Source organism: Struthio camelus, unplaced genomic scaffold, assembly GCF_040807025.1.
Source record: "Struthio camelus isolate bStrCam1 unplaced genomic scaffold, bStrCam1.hap1 HAP1_SCAFFOLD_137, whole genome shotgun sequence".
NCBI classification, from domain to species: domain Eukaryota; kingdom Metazoa; phylum Chordata; class Aves; order Struthioniformes; family Struthionidae; genus Struthio; species Struthio camelus.
The window spans coordinates 44452-56652 of record NW_027182747.1 but is presented as its reverse complement, the minus strand read 5'-3'; the positions used below and the strand labels follow the sequence as shown (position 1 = coordinate 56652).

The following is a 12201-nucleotide window of genomic DNA, read 5'->3' as shown; positions in this document are numbered from 1 at the left end:
CATGTCCCCCATGTCCCCCATGTCCCTCCATGTCCCTCCATGTCCCCCATGTCCCCCATGTCCCCCATGTCCCCCATGTCCCCCCTTGTCCCCCCATGTCCCCCATGTCCCCCATGTCCCCCATGTCCTCCCTGTCCTCCCTGTCCTCCCTGTCCCCCCGTGTCCCCCCGTGTCCCCCCGTGTCCCCCATGTCCCCCATGTCCCTCCATGTCCCTCCATGTCCCCCATGTCCCCCATGTCCCCCATGTCCCCCCTTGTCCCCCCATGTCCCCCCTTGTCCCCCCATGTCCCCCATGTCCCCCATGTCCTCCCTGTCCCCCCGTGTCCCCCCGTGTCCCCCCGTGTCCCCCCATGTCCCCCCATGTCCCTCCATGTCCCCCATGTCCCCCCGTGTCCCCCCGTGTCCCCCCGTGTCCCTCCGTGTCCCTCCGTGTCCCCCCGTGTCCCTCCATGTCCTCCATGTCCCTCCATGTCCCTCCATGTCCCTCCATGTCCCCCCATGTCCCCCCGTGTCCCCCCGTGTCCCCCCGTGTCCCTCCATGTCCTCCATGTCCTCCATGTCCCCCATGTCCCCCCATGTTCCCCATGTCCCTCCGTGTCCCCCCGTGTCCCCCCATGTCCCCCATGTCCCTCCATGTCCCCCATGTCCCTCCATGTCCCCCATGTCCCCCCATGTCCCCCCATGTCCCCCCATGTCCCCCACGTCCCTCCATGTCCCTCCATGTCCCTCCATGTCCCCCCATGTCCCCCCATGTCCCTCCATGTCCCTCATGTCCTCCATGTCCCCCCGTGTCCCCCATGTCCTCCATGTCCCCCCGTGTCCCTCCGTGTCCCTCCGTGTCCCTCCGTGTCCCCCCGTGTCCACCCGTGTCCCCCATGTCCCCCATGTCCCTCCATGTCCCTCCATGTCCCCCCGTGTCCCCCCATGTCCCCCCATGTCCCCCCATGTCCCCCCATGTCCCCCCATGTCCCTCCATGTCCTCCATGTCCCCCCGTGTCCCCCCATGTCCCCCCGTGTCCTCCATGTCCCCCCATGTCCCCCCATGTCCCCCCATGTCCCCCCGTGTCCCCCCGTGTCCCCCCGTGTCCCTCCATGTCCTCCATGTCCCCCATGTCCCCCATGTCCCCCCATGTCCCCCATGTCCCTCCATGTCCCCCCGTGTCCCCCCATGTCCCCCATGTCCCCCATGTCCCTCCATGTCCCTCCGTGTCCCCCCATGTCCCCCCATGTCCCCCACGTCCCTCCACGTCCCTCCACGTCCCTCCACGTCCCTCCACGTCCCTCCATGTCCCCCCATGTCCCTCCATGTCCCCCCATGTCCCTCCATGTCCCTCATGTCCTCCATGTCCCCCCATGTCCCCCATGTCCTCCCGTGTCCCCCCGTGTCCCCCCGTGTCCCTCCATGTCCCTCATGTCCTCCATGTCCCCCCATGTCCCCCATGTCCTCCCGTGTCCCTCCGTGTCCCCCCGTGTCCACCCGTGTCCCCCATGTCCCCCATGTCCCTCCATGTCCCTCCATGTCCCCCCGTGTCCTCCATGTCCCCCCATGTCCCTCCATGTCCCCCCATGTCCCCCATGTCCCTCCATGTCCCCCATGTCCCTCCGTGTCCCCCATGTCCCTCCATGTCCCCCCATGTCCTCCATGTCCCCCCATGTCCCCCGTGTCCCCCGTGTCCCCCATGTCCCCCCGTGTCCCCCCGTGTCCCTCCATGTCCCCCCATGTCCCTCCATGTCCCCCCATGTCCCTCCATGTCCTCCATGTCCCCCCATGTCCCTCCATGTCCCCCATGTCCCCCATGTCCCTCCATGTCCCTCCATGTCCCCCCATGTCCTCCATGTCCCCCCATGTCCCCCGTGTCCCCCATGTCCCCCCGTGTCCCCCCGTGTCCCTCCATGTCCCCCCATGTCCCTCCATGTCCCCCCATGTCCCTCCATGTCCTCCATGTCCCCCCATGTCCCCCATGTCCCCCATGTCCCCCCATGTCCCTCCGTGTCCCCCATGTCCCCCCATGTCCCCCATGTCCCTCCATGTCCCCCATGTCCCCCCATGTCCTCCATGTCCCTCCATGTCCCTCCATGTCCCTCCATGTCCCCCCATGTCCCTCCATGTCCCTCCATGTCCCCCATGTCCCTCCATGTCCCCCCATGTCCCTCCATGTCCCCCATGTCCCTCCATGTCCCTCCATGTCCCCCCATGTCCCTCCATGTCCCCCCATGTCCCCCCATGTCCCCCCGTGTCCCCCCATGTCCCTCCATGTCCCTCCACGTCCCCCGTCCCCCCCCCCCCCCCCCCCCCCCGTGTCCCCGCGTGTCCCCTCCCCCATGTCCCCGTCCCCTCCCCCTCCCTTGCCCTCAGGTGTCCCCACCCCTGGGCCAGCCCCATCCCCCCCCCCAGGTGTCCCCTCCCCCCGGCCACATGGTCCCCTGGCAAAGCCAGCGCGGGACACGGGGGACGCAGGTAGGGGGACGTGGGGGGGTTGGGGACACGGGGGGGGACGTGGGGGGACACGGGGGGACACGGGGGGACATGGGGGACATGGGGGACACGGGGGGACGTGGGGGGACATGGAGGGACACGGGGGGACATGGGGGGACACGGGGGACGTGGGGGGACGTGGGGGGACGTGGAGGGACACGGGGGGACACGGGGGGACATGGAGGGACATGGAGGGACATGGGGGGACATGGCGGGACATGGGGGGACATGGGGGGACATGGAGGGACATGGAGGGACATGGGGGGACATGGGGGACATGGGGGGACATGGAGGGACATGGGGGACATGGAGGGACATGGGGGGACATGGGGGGACGGGGGGGACATGGGGGGACATGGGGGGACATGGAGGACACGGGGGGACATGGAGGGACATGGAGGGACATGGGGGACACGGGTGGACACGGGGGGACACGGGAGGACATGGAGGGACATGGGGGGACATGGAGGGACATGGAGGGACATGGGGGGACGGGGGGGACATGGGGGGACATGGGGGGACATGGAGGACACGGGGGGACATGGAGGGACATGGGGGGACATGGGGGACACGGGTGGACACGGGGGGACACGGAGGGACACGGGGGGACACGGGGGGACATGGAGGGACATGGAGGACATGGGGGACATGGGGGGACATGGAGGACATGAGGGACATGGGGGGACATGGGGGGACATGGGGGGACATGGAGGGACATGGAGGGACGTGGGGGACATGGGGGGACATGGGGGGACATGGAGGGACATGGAGGACATGGAGGGACACGGGGGGACATGGAGGGACATGGGGGGACATGGGGGGACATGGAGGGACATGGAGGGACATGAGGGACATGGAGGGACACGGGGGGACATGGGGGGACATGGGGGACATGGGGGGACACGGGGGGACATGGAGGGACATGGGGGGACACGGGGGGACACGGGGGGACATGGGGGGACATGGAGGACATGGGGGACATGGGGGGACATGGAGGGACACGGGGGGACATGGAGGACATGGGGGACATGGAGGGACATGGGGGACATGGGAGGACATGGGGGGACATGGAGGACATGGGGGACATGGAGGGACATGGAGGACATGGAGGGACACGGGGGGACATGGAGGACATGGGGGACATGGAGGGACATGGGGGACATGGGAGGACATGGAGGGACACGGGGGGACATGGAGGACATGGGGGGACATGGGACATGGGGGGACACGGGGGACATGGAGGGACATGGAGGGACATGGGGGGACATGGGGGGACATGGGGGACATGGAGGACATGGAGGGACATGGAGGACATGGGGGACATGGGAGGACATGGAGGGACACGGGGGGACATGGGAGGACATGGAGGGACATGGGGGGACATGGAGGGACATGGGGGGACATGGGGGGACATGGAGGGACATGGGAGGACATGGAGGGACACGGGGGGACATGGAGGGACATGGAGGACATGGGGGGACATGGGAGGACATGGAGGGACACGGGGGGACATGGAGGACATGGGGGACATGGAGGGACATGGGGGGACACGGGGGGACATGGAGGACATGGAGGGACATGGGGGGACACGGGGGGACATGGGGGGACATGGGGGGACATGGGACATGGGGGGACACGGGGGACATGGAGGGACATGGAGGGACATGGGGGGACATGGGGGGACATGGGGGACATGGGGGACATGGAGGGACATGGAGGGACATGGGGGGACATGGGACATGGGGGGACACGGGGGACACGGGGGACATGGAGGGACATGGAGGGACATGGGGGGACATGGGGGGACATGGGGGACATGGAGGGACATGGGGGGACACGGGGGGACATGGGGGGACATGGGGGGACATGGGACATGGGGGGACACGGGGGACACGGGGGACATGGAGGGACATGGAGGGACATGGGGGGACATGGAGGACATGGAGGGACATGGAGGGACACGGGGGGACATGGGGGGACATGGGGGGACATGGAGGGACATGGAGGACATGGAGGGACACGGGGGGACATGGGGGGACATGGGGGGACATGGAGGGACATGGAGGACATGGAGGGACATGGGGGACATGGAGGGACATGGAGGGACATGGAGGGACATGGAGGGACATGGAGGGACATGGGGGGACATGGGGGACATGGAGGGACATGGGGGGACATGGGGGGACATGGGGGACATGGGGGACATGGAGGACATGGAGGGACATGGGGGGACATGGGGGGACATGGGGGACATGGAGGGACATGGAGGACATGGAGGGACATGGGGGGACGTGGAGGGACGTGGGGGGACATGGAGGGACATGGGGGGACATGGGGGGACACGGGGGGACATGGGGGGACATGGAGGACATGGAGGGACACGGGGGGACATGGGGGACATGGAGGGACATGGGGGGGACATGGGGGGGACATGGGGGGATACGGGGGGACATGGAGGGACATGGGGGGACATGGAGGGACACGGGGGGACATGGAGGGACATGGGGTACATGGAGGGACACGGGGGGACATGGAGGGACACGGGGGGACACGGGGGGACACGGGGGGACATGGGGGGACATGGGGGGACACGGGGGGACACGGGGGCACACGGGGTGGCGGACACCCTCCAACCGAGTCCACCCCGCCTCCCCCCCATCTCCCACCTCCCCCCGCGTGTCGCTGGCGTGACGGTGGCGTGACGCTGGCGTGTGGGTGGCGTGTGGGTGGCGTGTGGGTGGCGTGACGGTGGCGTGTGGGTGGCGTGACGGTGGCGTGTCGCTGGCGTGTCGCTGGCGTGACGGTGGCGTGTGGGTGGCGTGACGGTGGCGTGTGGGTGGCGCGCAGGCCGGGGGCCGGGCCGGGGGCCGGCGCCCTGGGAGACGGAGGAGTCGGCGGAGGAGGCGGCGGCGGCGGGCGCCGAGGGACCCCGCAAGTCGGGCCGGCGCCGGGGCGGCCCCCCCCCCGCCTACGGGCCCCCCCCCTCGTCGGGCGAGTCGGAGGCCGGCGGCCCCCCGGGGACACGGGACGGCGGTGAGTGAGCGGGGGGGGGGGCGCCCCACGGGGACACGCGTGGGGCACGGCGCCGGGGGGGGGACACGCGGGATGGGGGGACGCGTGACACGGGATGTCACCCTATGGGGACACGGGACACATGTGGGACACAGGTGAGTGGGGACACGTGTGACACGGGACACGTGTGCGACATGGGTGAGTGGGGACACGCGTGACGCGGGGGGACACGTGACACGGGATGTCACCCTATGGGGACACGCATGACATGGGACACGGGACACAGGTGAGTGGGGACACGCGGGACATGGGGGGACACGTGACACGGGACGTCACCCTATGGGGACACGCATGACATGGGACACGGGACACAGGTGAGTGGGGACACGCGTGACACGTGTGTCACACGGGATACGGGTGAGTGGGGACACGTGACGGGGACACGTGGGGACACGTGGGACAGAGGTGAGTGGGGACACGCGTGACGCGGAGGGACACATGACACAGGATGTCACCCTATGGGGACATGTGGGACACGGGTGAGTGGGGACACGTGTGACGGGGACACACGTGACACGGGATGTCACCCTATGGGGACACATGGCACAGGTGAGTGGGGACACGTGTGACAGGGACACGTGTGGGACACAGGTGAGTGGGGACACACATGGCATGAGGGGACACGTGACACAGGATGTCACCCTATGGGGACAAGTGGGATACGGGTGAGTGGGGACACGCGTGACACGGGGGGACACGTGACACGGGATGTCACCCTATGGGGACACAACTGGGGACATGTGGCAGGGACGTGTGTGTGGCACATGGTGACACGTGTGACACATGGACGTGGGTGAGTAGTAGGGACACGTGTGACGTGGGTAGGGGACGTCATGCTATGGGGACACGAGGGACACGGGTGAGTGGGGACACGCGTGACACGGGGAGGGGGGACACGACGCTCTGGGGACACGTGTGTGACACGTGAGGACACGCGTGACACAGGTGAGCGGGGACACGGGGCGGCACCTGGGTCCCTGCGGCGTCTCCGTCACCCCTGGGTGCCCCCCGTGTCCCCACGACGTCCCCGTGACGTCCCCGTCACCCTTGGGTGCCCCATGTCCCCGTGATGTCCCCGTCACCCCTGGGTGCCTCCCGTGTCCCCACGACGTCCCCGTGACGTCCCCGTCACCCTTGGGTGCCCCATGTCCCCGTGATGTCCCTGCGGCGTCTCCGTCACCCCTGGGTGCCCCCCGTGTCCCCACGACGTCCCCGTGACGTCCCCGTCACCCTTGGGTGCCCCATGTCCCCGTGATGTCCCCATGGCGTCCCCGTCACCCCTGGGTGCCTCCCGTGTCCCCACGACGTCCCCGTGACGTCCCCGTCACCCCTGGGTGCCCCATGTCCCCGTGACGTCCCCGTCGCCCTTGGGTTCCCCATGTGCCCGTGATGTCCCCGTCCCCACGTCCCCATCACCCCTGGGTGCCCTCCGTGTCCCCGTGACGTCCCCATCCCCACGTCCCCATCACCCCTGGGTGCCCTCCGTGTCCCCGTGACGTCCTTGTGCTCCATGATGTCCCCGTCACCTTTGGGTTCCTCCTCGTCCCCATGACGCCCCCGTCACCCTTGGGTGCTCCCTGTCCCTGTCGCCACGTCTCCATCACCCCTGGGTGCCCTCCGTGTCCCCGTGACGTCCTTGTCCTCCATGATGTCCCCGTCACCCTTGGGTGCCCCATGTGCCCGTGACGTCCCCATCCCCATGTCCCCATCACCCCTGGGTGCCCTCCGTGTCCCCGTGACGTCCTTGTCCTCCATGATGTCCCTGTCACCCTTGGGTTCCTCCTCATCCCCCTGACGCCCCCGTCACCCTTGGGTGCTCCCTGTCCCCGTGACGTCCCCGTCCCCCACGGGTGCCCCCGCGTCACCCGTGGGTGCCGGCCGTCCCCAGAGGCGCCCATGGAGGCGGAGGAGCCGAGCCGGCCCCGGCGGGTCCCGCTGCAGCCCGTCCTCCAGCTCAAGGCCCGGCGGCGCCCCGAGAAGGTGGGGGGCACCCAGGGGTGCCGGGGGGGGGGGAATCGGCGGCCGGGGGGTGCCCATGGGTGCCAGGTGGCATCTAAGGGGGCTTCGGAGGGCGGCTGGGCTGAGGGGAGGGTTGGGGGCACCCAAGGGTGCTGGGGGGGGACATGGGGGCACCCAAGGGTTTGGGGGGCACCCAAGGGAGCCATGGGGCATCTAGGGGTGCTGGGGGGGGCGATAGGGCCTCCGTGGGGCACCCATGGGTGGTAGGTGGCATCTGAGGAGGCTTCGGAGGGCTGTAGGGCTGAGGGGAGGGTTGGGGGGCACCCTTGGGTGCTGGGGGGGGGACATGAGGGCACCCAGGGTTTGGGGGGCACCCGAGGGAGCCATGGGGTATGTGGGGGTGCTGAGGGGGGGGCGATAGGGCCGCCTTGGGGCACCCATGGGTGGTAGGTGGTATCTGAGGAGGCTTCGGAGGGCTGTAGGGCTGAGGGGAGGGTTGGGGGGCACCCAAGGGTGCTGGGGGTCTTTGAAGGGGGGGCGCCCATGGTTAGGGGTCACCCGGGGGGTTGGGGGGGTCACCCGGGGGTGCTGGGGGGGGCGATAGGGCCACCATGGGGCACCCAAGGGTGCTAGGTGGCATCTAAGGGGGCTTCGGAGGGCTGTAGGGCTGAGGGGAGGGTTGGGGGGCACCCAAGGCCATTGGGGGGGGGTTGAGGGGCACCGGGGGGGTCGGAGGGCACCCGGGCGGGTGGGGGGCACCCATAGGGCACCCGCTCACCTCCCCCCCCCCCGCAGGAGCTGGAGGCGCCGGGGGGCTGCGCCCCGCTGCCCGACGGGTGGCCGGGGAAGGGGCGCCCGGCCGACGGGGTGCACCGCCTGCGCGTCGACTTCAAGGTGAGACCCACCCCCCCCCCCGGCACCCATAGGGTCCTTCGGCACCCCTGGGACCCCCCCCGGCACCCCTGGGAACCCCCTGGCACCCATAGGCTCCTTCGGCACCTATGGGACCCCCTGGGACCCTTGGGATCTCCCTGGCACCCGTAGGGTCCTTCAGCACCTATGGGAACTCCCCGGCACCCATAGGGTCCTTAAGCACCTATGGGACCCCCCGGGACCCCTGGGAACCCCCCCGCCCCCCTTGGCACCCCTGGGACCCCTCAGGACCTCCTTGGGACCTCCCTGGCACCCATAGGGTCCTTCAGCACCTATGGGACCCCCAGGACCCCCCCCAGCACCCGTAGGGTCCTTCAGCACCTATGGGACCCCCAGGACCCCCCCAGCACCCGTAGGGTCCTTCAGCACCTATGGGACCCCCAGGACCCCCCCCAGCACCCGTAGGGTCCTTCAGCACCTATGGGACCCCCTGGCACCCATAGCGTCCTTCAGCACCTATGGGACCCCCAGGACCCCCCCCAGCACCCGTAGGGTCCTTCAGCACCTATGGGACCCCCAGGACCCCCCCCAGCACCCGTAGGGTCCTTCAGCACCTATGGGACCCCCAGGACCCTCCCCCCAGCACCCGTAGGGTCCTTCAGCACCTATGGGACTCCTTGGCACCCCTGGGACCCCCCCCCGGCACCCCCTTGGGACCTTCCTGGCCCCCATAGGGTCCTTCAGCACCTATGGGACCCCCCCCCAGCACCCATAGGGTCCTTCAGCACCTATGGGACCCCCAGGACCCCTGGGACCCCCCCCCAGCACCCCCTTGGGACCTTCCTGGCCCCCATAGGGTCCTTCAGCACCCATGGGACCCCCCCCCCGCCGGTGGGGTCTGCTTGATGTATAGGGGTTGGGGGGGGGAGGGGGGGGTCGCCGCTGCCGATCTATAGGGGTCGGGGGCATCGGGTCAGTGTGGGGGGGGGTCAATGGGGGGGGGTGTCCCCGAAAGGGGGAGGGGGAAGGGGTGGGGGGGGTGGGGAAGGGGTCGGGGGGGGTCCCCTCCTCCCCCCCCCCCCCCAGTCTATAGGGGATGGGCCCCGCCGCCCCCCGTCTATAGGGGGTGGGCTGACGGGCGGCCGCAGGAGGACTGCGCCCTGGAGAACGTCTGGCTCCTGGGCGGCCTGAGCATCGTGGCCTCGGAGCCCGTCACCGCCCCTCTGGTCTGCCTGCTGTGCGCCAGCAAGGGGCTGCACGAGGTGGGCCCCCCCTCTCCCCCGGACGCCTGGGCCCCCTCTCCCCGGACGCCTGGGTTCCCCTCTCCCCCGGACACCTGGGCCCCCTTCTCCCCCGGACGCCTGGGTTCCCCTCTCCCCGGACACCTGGGCCCCCCCTCTCCCCCGGACGCCTGGGCCCCCTCTCCCCGGACGCCTGGGCCCCCTCTCCCCGGACGCCTGGGTTCCCCTCTCCCCCGGACGCCTGGGCCCCCCTCTCCCCGGACGCCTGGGTTCCCCTCTCCCCGGACGCCTGGGTTCCCCTCTCCCCCGGACGCCTGGGCCCCCTTCTCCCCCGGACGCCTGGGCCCCTTCTCCCCGGACACCTGGGTTCCCCTCTCCCCCGGACGCCTGGGTCCCTTCTCCCCGGACACCTGGGCCCCCTATTCCCCGGACGCCTGGGTTCCCCTCCCGGACACCTGGGTCCCTCCTGGACACCTGGGTCCCTCCCTGGACGCCTGGGCCCCTCTCCCGGGACACCTGGGCCCCTTGTCCCCGGATGCCTGGGTTCCCCTCCCGGACGCCTGGGTCCCTCACGGACACCTGGGTCCCTTCTCCCCCGGACGCCTGGGCCACTTCTCCCCGGACACCTGGGTCCCCCTGGACACCTGGGTCCCTCCCCGGACGCCTGGGCCCCTTCTCCCCGGACACCTGGGTCCCCCTGGACACCTGGGTCCCTCCCCGGACGCCTGGGCCCCTTCTCCCCGGACACCTGGGTCCCCCTAAACACCTGGGTCCCTCCCCGGACGCCTGGGCCCCTTCTCCCCGGACACCTGGGTCCCCGTGGACACCTGGGTCCCTCCCCGGACGCCTGGGCCCCTTTCCCGGGACGCCTGGGCGCCTTGTCCCCGGGGTTCCCCTCTGCCCGGACGCCTGGGTTCCCCTCCCGGACACCTGGGTCCCTCACGGACACCTGGGTCCCTTCTCCCCGGACACCTGGGCCCCTCCCCGGACACCTGGGTCCCTCCCCGGACGCCTGGGCCCCTTTCCCGGGACACCCGGGCCCCTTGTCCCCGGACGCCTGGGTTCCCCTCTCCCCGGTCCCCCGGGTCCCTGTGAACACGCGGGTGCCCCCAAACACCTGAGCCCCTTGGCCCGGACGCCTGGGCCCGCCCCGGACGCCTGGGCCCGGCCCGGACGCCTGGGCCCGCCCCGGACGCCTGGGCCCGCGCAGCTGCTGCTGTGCCAGGTGTGCTGCGAGCCCTTCCACGCCTTCTGCCTGGAGGCGGCCGAGCGGCCGGGGCCGGCGGGGGGCGACGCCTGGTGCTGCCGCCGCTGCAAGTTCTGCCACGTGTGCGGCCGGCGCGGCAAGGCCACCAAGGTGGGGGCGCGGGGGGGGCGCGGGGGACGCGGGGGGCGCGGGGGGACGTGGGGGGACATGGAGGGACATGGGGGGACATGGAGGACATGGGGGGACATGGGGGACATGGGGGGACATGGGGGGACACGGGGGGACATGGAGGGACACGGGGGACATGGGGGGACATGGGGGACATGGAGGGACATGGGGGGACATGGAGGGACATGGGGGACATGGGGGACATGGGGGGACATGGAGGGACATGGAGGGACATGGGGGACATGGGGGACATGGGGGGACATGGAGGACATGGAGGACATGGGGGGACATGGAAGGACATGGAGGACATGGGGGGACATGGAGGGACATGGGGGACATGGGGGGACATGGGGGGACATGGAGGGACATGGAGGGACATGGGGGGACATGGGGGGACATGGAGGGACATGGGGGACATGGAGGGACATGGGGGACATGGGGGACATGGAGGGACATGGGGGGACATGGGGGACATGGGGGACATGGAGGGACATGGAGGGACATGGAGGGACATGGAGGGACATGGGGGACATGGAGGACATGGGGGGACATGGAGGGACATGGGGGGACATGGGGGACATGGGGGACATGGAGGGACATGGGGGGACATGGGGGGACACGGGGGACATGGGGGGACATGGGGGGACATGGGGGACATGGAGGGACATGGGGGGACATGGGGGGACACGGGGGACATGGGGGGACATGGGGGGACATGGGGGGACATGGGGGGACACGGGGGACATGGGGGACATGGAGGGACATGGGGGGACATGGGGGGACATGGGGGGACACGGAGGGACACGGAGGGACACGGGGGGACATGGGGGGACATGGAGGGACACGGGGGGACATGGGGGGACATGGAGGGACATGGGGGGACATGGGGGGACATGGGGGGACACGGAGGGACACGGAGGGACACGGGGGGACATGGGGGGACATGGGGGGACACGGGGGGACATGGAGGGACATGGGGGGACATGGGGGGACACGGGGGACATGGGGGACATGGAGGGACATGGGGGACACGGGGGGACATGGGGGGACACGGAGGGACACGGAGGGACACGGGGGGACATGGGGGGACATGGAGGGACACGGGGGGACATGGGGGGACATGGGGGGACACGGGGGGACATGGAGGGACATGGGGGGACATGGGGGGACACGGGGGGACACGGAGGGACACGGGGGGACATGG

The 12201-nt window shown here is 70.0% G+C and overlaps 1 protein-coding gene and 1 long non-coding RNA gene across 2 annotated transcripts in view; one reads left to right on the top strand and one right to left on the bottom strand.

The window, feature by feature from the left end:
• The window catches only part of KMT2B (lysine methyltransferase 2B), a 59974-nt gene that overhangs the window by 12109 nt on the left and 35664 nt on the right, over nt 1–12201 (top strand). The window contains exons 8-13 of the mRNA XM_068929576.1: nt 2397–2459; nt 5325–5510; nt 7438–7529; nt 8304–8402; nt 9530–9643; nt 10833–10979. Of these exons, the coding sequence (XP_068785677.1) occupies nt 2397–2459; nt 5325–5510; nt 7438–7529; nt 8304–8402; nt 9530–9643; nt 10833–10979 (701 nt within the window). The remainder of the gene's footprint in view (nt 1–2396; nt 2460–5324; nt 5511–7437; nt 7530–8303; nt 8403–9529; nt 9644–10832; nt 10980–12201) is intronic.
• Nucleotides 9828–10826, bottom strand: LOC138065544 (uncharacterized). The gene is made up of 3 exons (XR_011138572.1): nt 10595–10826; nt 10033–10327; nt 9828–9887 (listed from the first exon to the last, which is right to left on the bottom strand). It is a non-coding gene; the product is annotated as an uncharacterized lncRNA (long non-coding RNA).